Raw genomic sequence first — 12,258 nt, forward strand, 5'->3', positions numbered from 1 at the left:
TGATTATGTAACTTCAATTACAGGAGAATTTTCAACAGCACATTAATTAATATTTTGGTCTTGAAAACTGAAATATTTCACTAAAATTTGTATCCTGAGAGTTCAATTTACTGTATGTGATGAATACAAAATCAATCTTTGAAAAATGCTTAGATACAAGCTGACATCTTTAATTGGCTGATGAAACATATACAGTCTTTCAAAAAGGCATCAGACCTTTTTGTAAATTTGACATATTTTACTGGATTCAGATTTTTTCCATTCTTCTAGACCCTAACCAAACCCAATACTAAAGAGTTACTTTATTTAAAAATATATATATTTTTACATGAGGCTGGGTGATTTCTAACTGGCTTAATTCTAATTTTGGCGTGGGATAAAACACCTCAGCCATGCAAATCTCCCAGCATGCAACAAAACCACCACATCAGACAGTCTGATCCAAATATGTCAGGAGTTGCAAATATGTCACAAATTGACTTAATTCCCGGATAAATTCAATACTTATTCTTTATCTTAAATTTAGGAAATTTAATAGACTAGCATAACATAATTGCACAAAAAGCTAAGGCCAGTACCAAGGTAAAACTAATACTTAGGGTTAACAGCATTTTTTAATTTAATCTGGCTCTGCCAGACAGGGCTGTTGGGATTACATCCAAGCCTTATCAGTCTAAAATGAATTGAGAACTAAGTGGATCCTTTGGCATTTCTAAAAATGTGGCAGAGTGTTTCAGGTACTCACTGGTTTCTTTTCACGCTTGGCTGGTGGAGGTGGCAGTGGTGCAGGCACTATGATGGGTGGAGAGGGAGGGTACACTGTCTGGCCGGCATAATATGGCGGCCCGGCAGCTGTTGTTGGAAAATAGATGGAAGGCAGGAAATCATTGAGTCACATCACTGTGCGAGCTGCTTTCATATGAAATCTAAACAGTCTCAGAGTGAATCACTTTCTGGAAATGGGGTCATTTCTCAGTTAATCAGACACACACTGAAACAACCTGGAGCTAATATGAACCAGCTGAGTGTGACGCAAGCACACTCACACTGAGCTGTGCACTACAGAGAGGTCTGTACTTGCCATAGGGAGCAGGGTATTCCCCAGGGCCAGGTCCTGGATAGAAGGTTCCGGACCCTGGTGGCTGGATGGCATATTGCTGCGGGGGTCCAACGTAAGGTGCACTATGACGATACTGAGAAGAAAGGAGAATTTCATTGAAATATATATTTATACACTACTGTGCAAAATTCCCAGGCCATTAGTATTTTCACCAACAAAAAATGGTTTGAAGACATTTATTATCTTTTACTGTAGCGTGTCAGTAGTAAATATCAGTGTACATTTCCAAACATTGCTTTTGCTATTAATTGTAATAATGCAGCAAAAATGTTGTATGCACAAGGAGTCTGACAACAGCCAGTGCTCCACACAAAGATCTGATCCCAAAATCATCGAGTCCGTCTGGAATGACATGAAGAAACAGAAAAAGCAGCAATCTGAAGGCTTTATTGAAGTATTATTATTGCACAAAAACATTATATTTCATAATCATTGAGCTTCGATTGTATTAAATTCTGCAATACAAAGTCAGCAAATGACTCGTTAATTATCCCATCTAAATTTTATTTAATAAAATGCATTTAATAAAACTAATTTAAGTATACGTTTTGTTAACCCCTGCATCTGAATTGTATTTAAAGAAAAATACTTAGTTATTTATGTTTTTACATACACATTTAATATAAATACATCTCATTTATTTTGTTAATACACAAATTCCTTAAATATGTTGTATATAAATATTTTAACATATTTACTATAACATAGTATATTAATTTTAACAAACATAAAATTATTAACATTTCTGCTATACAAAGAAAAATAAAACAATACCAAACAAAAATAAAAATGTTAAATATCCCATTCAGGTTTTATTTATAAATAAATTAAATAATAAATCAGATATAATGGCAAATTGGGTAAAATTGCATTAAAAACATTTGATGAAATTAAAAACTTCATGATATTTTCTTGATAGGTTTTTCCATCACTGTGGGAACCCTGAAAATATTTTGTGTATACAATCCAGTTTTGGTGATTCTTGGTCACAATAACAGGTCCACTGACTAAATACCTGGGGAATGTAGTACTGATGTGTCTGGGTAGGAAAGGGCATGGGCGTCATTGTCATCATGATGGCCTGGTTGGGGGGATAAACCGTAGCTGTTGGGGTCTGTGAGCCTGGCCGAATGGAGGGGCTGTTGGTAGGAAGGTTAGGTCGTGCTTGCTGCATCTGAGTCCTGTGGAGGAACTGAGGAGGAAGTCAAACAGGCAGAAACAGAGAGAAGAGAAACAAATCAGAGTTGACTTAATACACAAATTGATACATGTATCTGTCAGGCAGTGTATACAAATCATGAGACATTTGAATTTGCAGTTAATTGACAATCTAATATTCAGACACTAGAACTGCACAGGTTTGGGCCGAAAGTTGACAGACATCACGATGTTGAGATGGCAATGTTATTCTCTCCTCCCTTTCACAATTAACATAACTGTTCCCGATCACAATACAAATTACATTCAAAAGTGCAATGAACACAATTTAAACAGTAAAAGCTTTATTAATAGATATAAACATAATTTAATATAAATATTAAACAAAACATATAAAAACAGCAACAAAATTCAAAATAATTACAATTTAATTTGATTAGAACATGTGGGGAGGATTGTGGGTGTTGGATTATAAATATATCAAATAGCCTAATAATAATTCAATGAAATGTTTTAATCCTCTGACATCTGCTCCGCGTTAGGCCCGGGGATACTTCACTTTCGGCGTTCCTTTTCATCTTGCGCACAGCCGCATTTGCACAGCTTTCAAAGTGCTCAGCCGCAGATAGATGAGCTTGACACATGCACAGTCTCACCTACTTGACTCGCTCTGTTTCAACTTTCATCTCGCGCCTGCGCTGTTGCACACGGACTGTCCATGCGGTCACAAAAATTGGGCAGCATGCGCAACACCCAACCTTAGAACTGCAGTGATCAGAAAGGAGTTATATCAATTCTGCTCGTCCAAAAGAGACAATGAAACAAACATAAATACAGACACACACACGGCAGCCTGGAGAAATGAGCAGTATTCTCATTCCCCGCTGTAACGGGATGGTGGCACAGCTTTGGCACAAGGGTTCATTCTTTAGGAGTATACTGCATGCCTGCTAGAGTCGCTGTCCCCTCCCCCATCACTTCCTCCCCCGCTTTCCCTCTATTTCTCTCTCTCTCCATCCACACAGCAAATACTACCGCTCAGCAAACCCAGTCAGCCGGGTAGCACTGGAGCGAGAGGTGACCCCTCTCTCTCTCTCTCTCTCTGATTCTACACACACTAGATATTCTTACACCATACATTTTCTCACAGAATAAATAAAAGTCTGAATGGCTGTCTGTGTGGTTAATTCTTCAAATAAGGCACATTTTCAATCCCTTATAATGATTTCAAGGGATAAAAACAACAGCCATTGTAGTTAAAGGATATATTATATAACATACGGTTTTTAAACATTTTTTGCTGTGTCTTTTTAATAGTGTTTTTTATATTATTATTATTATTATTATTATTATTATTATTAAGTCTTTACAGTCTATATTAACTATTAAAAAACACAAACAACAAATAATCTATTAACATGACATGCTAAATAAATGAATTATAATTTGTGTACTTATGAATAAATAAAAATGGTTTATATAATGATTTATAAAATTTAGGAGAGAGATAATTTAGGCTTTTAGGAGAACTGAAGAGCAGAAGTTCATACAGTTCTCACATAAGTGACAGACAACTTCTCAGAGAGCATTTTGGCATTCTGACAGCATGCTTTGCTTTAGCGTCCTAATGGTCAGCACAGTAAAACTCTCTATGCGGAATGTCATTTCTTCCTTCTCATTAAAATCCAAATCCATCAACGCAGCGCAAATGTACAAACTCACCACCTTTAACAATAAACAGATTGCCTGTTGTGAGCAACGTTGCAGTTATTAAGCAGAATCTGTACATTTATTTGGTGTGTTACTCGCTCCTGGGTGTCTGTCACAACAGACAGACAACTGCTTTAGTTAATAGTTCAAGTAGAAAACAGGTTTGACCAAATGCAGGATTCCATGAACTAGATGTTGTGATTTCACACTATTTTGCCCTATGGTCATACACAATATCAAAATCCATTACATTAAAACACTGATTAAGGCCATGCTCAGATGCATATTCTATGACTTGTGATAGACAGTTTGAATAAGATTTTAAACAAACAATAAATGTTGTGTATTCGTATTATAATTAAAAATAACTGTTCTGCTGTTTAATATATTTGTGGAAACCAAGATACATTGCCATAATTTGCCACCATTTCCAAGGTTATTTATTCCTCCCTAAAATCTAACCTAATAACATAGCTCAGGTACACCCAAAAACATCTAACAACATGGCTCAGAATAATCCAAGCCTATCATTTAACAAGTCTCACAGAGATTTCCCAAAGCCACGAGTGTGTGTAAAGACAAGAACAATAAATGTAGCAGACGCCCCTTGACGGGTGACAGAAAAGTGATTTAACACCACAGAACTGATCCGCTAGTGCCTGAGAACAGAGCGGAGATTATGCATAACTGTCTGAACTCAGTGTGTCTGTCCTGCAATAAACATGCTGCTGAGTTCCACTGTGCTTTTTGTAGAGCATTTGTCATTTATGACAGTATCGGCCCAATACTGATACTATTATCGGTATCGGGCCGATACTGCACACCTGTATTTATACTCATTAAAATTCTGCGATACCACACAGCGTGTGAAAAGTGCTGTGTCCAGACAAAGAAACGCAGACAACAGAACAACAGACAGCAGAATAGAGTTACATGTACATGTATGTAATTATTATAACGTTAACATTCTGTATATTCATGCCTGTATAGCTTATGTGCGTGAGCTGATAAGCAAAGCTCGCTGAGTGGATTGAGTAAACAGGAACACAGATGTGCAAATGAGCAAATATCCCTTTCTCACACACATCACTGTAAAAGTTTCTAGTTCGGTCGGATATGTCACAAGCAAGTAAAACTATGTTGATGTGACTAAAGTTACTTGACAGTAAGAAAGAGAGTGAGAGAGAGAACATGTGCACTTTTGTTGAATGATCTTGATTGCTGTTTGTAACCGGAAATAATAAAGGAATAATAAAGTGTCAAAATAACTGAAGGATGAAACTATTTGCTTTTGATTCATATTATTTTGGTTTTTGTGTACACAATTTTTTTTACAAGTGCAGTGAAAATCCAAGTATTGGTTTTAGTATCGGCAAGTGCCAAAAACCCCTACTATATACCCTATAACTATACTATAACTATACTATATATACTATACTATATACCCTTGTTGTAAATGTATACACTATGTGTGAGTTGGTGGCATGTTGGGGCAACTCACACTAGAGGCTGAAAAGAAGCTCTGACACTAAAACAACTTGCTCAAAAGAACAGCTCTCTAATTAAATCTATTGCATTTGAGGACAGTACGCTCTGTTTGCATCATGACAAAGGGAAACAACGGATTCAGCAAAATATTAGCTGAGAAGCAAAGTAAAGACAGAATATGGTTTAACAAATGCTCAGAAAAAAAGTGATAACATATCACAATCATCTCAAAAGACTCCACAATGAAATAAAACCAAATAAATGACAAAAAGTTTTTGCTAATGTGATGTTGCTAAAAGAACATTATTTTGTGTATTTGGTGTAATTTATGTGGTTTAAGTAAAAAAACAACAACATTATTTTCCACATACTGTACATTCTTGTATCTCCTCTACACAAAAAAGTGAAAACTAGACAAAACTAAATTACAGATTAAAAAAAATGTACTAATTTGTTTAAAAAAAAATCATTTTAACATTGTCATAAATATCAGTTTATAGACCTTAAGCCACCTTTGGGTCAAAGGTGAAAAGAGAGACCTGACAAAGGAAACAAGATAGAAAAGAAACAGAAGACCACCATAGGAGAATAAACAGTGCTTGTGTGTGTGTAATGGGTGATTTCCTCTCAATGTGACCATGAATGTGACTCATACAGGCCAACAGGTGATAGAGCGCAGCCTGGGGCAAAGACCACTTTGTGCTAAACTACTGTCACAATGCCATACAAGTGTGTGTTTGTGTGTGTGTACGTGGAAATGCCAGGGAGGGACGGAAGCAGAGACTTGGTGTCTGTGTGTTTGTAAGGGACAGAAATAAGAATGAGTGCATGTATCTGAATGGCAGAAAGAGAGAGAAAGAAGGCATGAAAGATTGTGGATCTATGAAAGGATTAGAAAAGAGCATTAGAGAGCATGAGAGAGAATAAGAGAGGGGGGGGGGGCTAAGAGAACATGGAATGTGAATGGAACTAATGGATATATATATATATATATATATATATATATATATATATATATATATATATATATATATATATACAGTACAGTAAAACAGTAATATTGTGAAATATTATTGCAATTTAAACATAACTGTTTACTTGTTGAATATATTGTAAAAAGTAATTATTCCTGTGATGGCTAAGCTGAATTTTCAGCAGAAATTACTTCAGGGTTCAAAGTGACACGATCCTTCAAAAATCATTCTAAATATGCTGATTTGCTGAAACATTAAGGAAGCATGTCTAATTATCTATGTTGTGCACAATTGTTGTACACAATATATATATATATTAATCATAATTGCCAGAATCTTTCATCCTGCACCACAGAGACTCTAAATGTTCTTCATTTCTCTTCCTCTGACAGTCTGACCAACATTCAACACAAGCCAACTATTCCAGCCTCTGCTCTGTGTTGAAGTGCGTGTGTGCGTGATTTCACTCTCTCCTATTTCTGTTTGTTTTCTAATGGCCTGTAGCCATCAGTTTTAGCCGGTCTGCAGTGGAACCGAGCTGGGACTTGCCGCAGCCACAAGGGAGAAATGAAACCTTAACTCAGCTCTTTTAACATCAGCACAGATGTCAAAGCTTCTTTCACTGCTGCACATTACACAAATCAAGCGCTGTTCTATAAGGTGAACCCTTCTCAGTTCTATGTACAGTATTGTTATGCTTTTTGCTCCCCCCCCCCCCCCCCCCCAAATAAAAAAAAAAGTATTAAAAGTGTAGGCAAAAAAGGACCATTGTATATAGTCAATAATGTAGTGAATACATGAAACATCCCTCACAGAAGTCATTTTCTGATTCTGAACCTTGTTGCAAAATTTGCATGGGAAAATTGATTGTGTAGATTCCTATTGAAATTAGTCACTTGAAAATTCGACAAACAACGATAATGTGACAGAATCATTATAGCACCCAATCATAATCTCATCCATCCAGTAACAGTTTCTTGTGCTGTATTGAGGATAATGAAACATAATACAGCTGTGCTACATTTCAAGCTAAGCCCGTTGCACATGGGCTAACACATCTGTTAAAAACTGAAACTTCGAAGGGGGAAAGTAATTTAGGGACAGCATTAAAAGCATCTTTCCTAAATAGTATTCCTCAGTATCGCACTGTAAATCAGTAATCTGCCACTTCGTCATGTCAGTTTGTGCGTGATTGGTTATTTCCTGTGATTTAATTCTGGCGCACTTAAATTTGGCAAAGCCAGTGGAAAGAGATAAATGTGTGACAGGTTGGGGCAGAAAGTCACACAACTTTCCTTAGAGGTCAGATGCTTGTGGACGCTCTCGGATGGGCTTATAGCTACACGCAAAGCGCATAAACAAATCATTATAAACAAATGACAAACAAGTTTTCCCTTGTAATGAAACACCAAAGCACAGCGGCTGGAATATCTGGAACACACTCACGAATGCGTGTACGGACAAGTGTAATGCTGCCCAAAGCAAATTACATTCTAATGATCCTAATGACTTCTGTATGCTTTTGGTTACGACTGACAAAAGCCCAAGTCTTCTAAACACTTACAATGATGATTCTGCTCAGGAATGTGACACATTTAAGTATTTCATCTAATAAAAAGTGCACTAACATCTTTGACAAGCATTAGCAATCAGTGTCAGTCTTTATGATTGCACATCTGCTCATCAGATAACATGAACGCAAAACATCATCAATTAGACGCTCCTTCAGAAACGACAAGAAACGGATGAGTCAGAGGACACACTTCTAATGTCTGGTTCTCAAGGACGAGGAGCTCGTTACACAGTCGAGCTAATACACGAATGTGTGACTAGGAATACATCTCTAGTCATAATGGTTCATAGAGCTGAAGAGTGTAATATCTGTGCCACCGGCATCACTAAACGCAACTTACAGGTTGAGCTATTACTGTAGCGGAGTATTTGTAGCAAACTTGTGGCAAACAACACAATTTGAATTCTAGGCATCTTAGAAATTAATCTGTGTGTTAATATCACGAATACAAAAATATCATAAATTATAATTGGCTAAAAAAAAGAGAACACACAAAGTAAGCAAAGGCAAAGATGAATTTGACTGACACATTTCTTTTAAAAAATTTCTATGGATATAACGATAATTTTGTGATATCGAATTATTGCGAATTCTTTTGTGTAGTGAAAATCTGAAGTCGCAACAGTTCTAATTGGAATATTATATGTAACAACTGAAAAGACATTAACAGGCGTAATAACCGTGAGTTCGGATGACATAAGTAGGAGATATTTTTGCTGAATTTTGAATCAGGCACTAAATGCTTTGGAGTCCTAGGTGAATTCAATGGGTGGACTGAACTGTCCAAAGCCCCTTTCACAAAGTATTACCAGTAAATTGCCATAAAATTACCGGAGCATCTTTACTGGTAAATGTGCCGTTCACACAGGCAATGATGTTCCGTAAAGCATCATTCACACACCGGTTTCAAAATACTGGTAAATTCCGTGACATCATTAACCGAAAATGACCTCTAAGTGGCTGCATGTCCCAGTGTTGTAATTGTAAAGTGTTTTTGTTTATAATTTCATTTAAGTGTCAAACGTTCAGATTCAAGCAGCTGCTTATGGTCCAGAGACATCGTATTAGACAACTTCAAATCAAACTAAACAGTGCAGAGTAAATGCGTCATCTGCAGAATGTTATGACTGGTTCAGAGTAGATGTCTTATGGCAGTGCGTCCTGAACTTGTACGTGCTCATACTAGCAATTTCGTTCTGCATTCACACAGAGCACATTAGGCTACTGGTAATTTACTGGTGATGTTACAGCTTCTCATACCAGGAAATTGCCAGAACGAATTTACTGGCTTTTTTGAAGGTCCTAGTGTTCACACATGATCTCTTAACGGTTATTTACCAGTAGATTGTATGTGTGAAAGAGGCTCATGACACATTTACCATCATAGATACATCAGCATATATTTTTTAATAGATTTAAAATTGTGTGCCAATGTGCTCAAAACTGTCTTTGCGGTTTGCACTGGTGTTGCATATCTGATGAAAAAATTCTGAAAGGGAAACATGATGCCATGGCATTTCAAAAAAGATCAATCTCACACAATGGTCAGTGTGAGTCTGTAAACGATAGCTCTAGTACAACTTTCTTTTGCAATTTAAAATAGTTAGTCATTTATCATATGCCTTTATCCCTCAAACCAAAAAACTTCAGTCCAATCGGTCCAGATCTTTATCCACCACACCACACATAAGCAAAATCCAGAAGCCTCTTAAGAAGTGTCTGATAGGATAAAGAGACATTAGGTCTCTGGGATTTACCTGATGGTGGGTCGGCCGAGGCCCCGTCACAAACTAAGAGAGATGACAGCATGTTTTAAGGTCATCAGGAGCAGGAAAAGAAGAGAAAGAATGCGAGACAGTGAGGTTCACCTCGCATGGCTTTGCATTTCCATTACAAATGAAACAAGAGCAGCATAGCAGGATTGAGTGACATGTCAGTAGAGCAGGTGGTCCTACTGGCTGGTTTTAACATGAATGATTTGATGGTGCTTAATTAATGACTGAAGTTGGTTTGATTCAGGCATTTAAAGTCAGCAAGACCAACAACCTAAGGGTGACACTCCTAATTTTATATATATTTTTTATATTAATGATGCAAGCCAAACTATGTGAGGTATATGGTCTATACAATCTTTCAAAAAGTTTGGTTTAAGTACACATTTTTCAAAGGAATTAATGAATTTTAACATTACAAAAGATTTTAATTTAAATTAATTGCTGTTCTTCGAAAACTTCATATTCATCAAAGAATTCTGAATAAAAATTCATCACGGTTTCCACAAAAATATTAAGCAGCAAAACTGTTCTCAACAGAGATAATAAGAAATGTTTATTGAGCAGCAAATCAGCATACTAGAATGCTTTCTGAAGTATCATATGATACTGAAGACTTGAGTAATGAAGCTACATTTGAATATAATTTAAAACAGAAAACAGTCATTTTAAAGCATAATCATTTTTACAGGTTTTACTGTATTTCTGATCAAATAATTGCAGCCTTGGCTTAAGAGATCTTAAGAGCTTAAGATAGAATAAGAGGCTTCTTTCAAAAACATTCAAAAATCTTACCAACTCCAATTTTTTGAATGAAAGTATAAATAAAATCTTATTTCATGTTATAAGTAGGCAATAGTGTTTTTGTGTTTGTTTGGGTTTTTTTTTCTTGGTGTCAGATTTTCTACAAATCTGTCCAAACAGAATCTTTACCAGCTGAAATATTCATACCATTGCAAGAACCATCATACCATCCAGGTGCCCCCATAATGAAGACAGCATCACAAGAACCATGTGCAACACTGAATGTGGCTTCCAGCGATGTATGTTAAAAGGGTCATGAAATGGAGAATTCAAATGTTCTTGATATTTACACATATAGAGTTTAAGAGTTTACGCTACAATAAAAACATACTGCAAATTTCAAAACTCAAAACTATGTCTCCTGTCCAAAAAGACTCCTGTCCAAGTCTGAAACAGCATTTAATGAGCATTACGACCTGTGATCGGTGTAATATGTAAGCGCGCATGTTTAGACATTCTTTACTGCTAAGTGGTTTACTGTTGTCTATGCATTAGTGAATCAAGCCAGTGACTAAATGATCAACTTTAAACTGTTCCTGTTAGTAGCATGAAAGCCATCTGTTATCCAAGTTGTGATTTTTTATATACTGATACATTCCAGATATTTTATATACCAGGGGGCTAAATTTAGAGTAGAAAATTAAAATGTATAGCTAAATTATGACAGTTTTTGGTGAAAAGGCATACTAAGATTGTAAGTGCACCCCACTAACATATAAAAAAGCATTTTACGACCCCTTTAATGTATTGTGTGGGGTGCAGTGTTTACCGGCCGAGTCTGCGGCTGTACGTTCATTGGCTGCGTCTGTTGTGAGTACACCAGAGGGGCGGAGCCTGCATTCTGAGCTGGGTTATATGGAGGCTAAGGAGTAAATCATAGACAAGGAAAAGGTTAGGCAACTTCCTTTTGAAGCATGATGTACAGTTTTAATTCACAGCGCAGGTTACAAAATAACAAGAGTGGCATGCGAAAAAATCTGTAGTTATCTGTATATCTGTGTGTGTACATATTGACTTCAATTCTGTGTCAAATAAAACCTAGGCGAATACATACCCTCCAATCAGAGTGTATAGAAAAAGTGTCTGTAGAGTGTGTTAAAATCTGTCCAGAGTGTGTGTGTGTGTGTGTGTGAGAAAGTCGTGGGATCATTACAGCACCTGTGTCAGCTGGAAACACTATTGATGAAATAGCGACAGTGTTCCTACAGGCTGCTGGTAACCATAATGAGGAACCATAAAACCAGTCATAACACAAAACCATGGCACTCTGTATTCAGAGTATGTATGTGTGCCAAAACATCAGCCATCTAAATGTAATACACAAGTCTTCAGGCCTAAGTCTAAAGGGCAAATACTATAAATGTAATGATAAAGATATCGTTCTAAAAATTGATCTCAATATAAAAAAAAATAGCAGAGTCCAGACCACAGCTATAACGATAAAGTCACAGAGAAACGATATCGTTGGAATCACTTTTAAAACGATTTTTTTCCAACTGATGAATGATAAAAACATTCAATTCAAGTTTATATGTATAGCGTTTTTTACGATCCAAATGACTGCAAAGCAACTTTACAGAAAATGTAGTTTCTACAATATTTAGTAGTCACTTATCAGTGGTGTCTGTCAGTTTATGTGCATATGTCAGACATTTTTGA

At 36.4% G+C, this 12,258-nt stretch overlaps 1 protein-coding gene across 1 annotated transcript in view; it reads right to left on the reverse strand.

The window, feature by feature from the left end:
* Window positions 1–12,258, reverse strand: part of LOC132119545 (eukaryotic translation initiation factor 4 gamma 3-like) — a 53,386-nt gene that overhangs the window by 28,190 nt on the left and 12,938 nt on the right. The window contains exons 4-8 of the mRNA XM_059529604.1: window positions 11,369–11,461; window positions 9,781–9,813; window positions 2,136–2,312; window positions 1,087–1,193; window positions 746–857 (exon numbers count right to left, since the gene is read on the reverse strand). Of these exons, the coding sequence (XP_059385587.1) occupies window positions 746–857; window positions 1,087–1,193; window positions 2,136–2,312; window positions 9,781–9,813; window positions 11,369–11,461 (522 nt within the window). The remainder of the gene's footprint in view (window positions 1–745; window positions 858–1,086; window positions 1,194–2,135; window positions 2,313–9,780; window positions 9,814–11,368; window positions 11,462–12,258) is intronic.

This window comes from Carassius carassius, chromosome 38 (assembly GCF_963082965.1).
Source record: "Carassius carassius chromosome 38, fCarCar2.1, whole genome shotgun sequence".
Classification (NCBI taxonomy): Eukaryota; Metazoa; Chordata; class Actinopteri; order Cypriniformes; family Cyprinidae; genus Carassius; species Carassius carassius.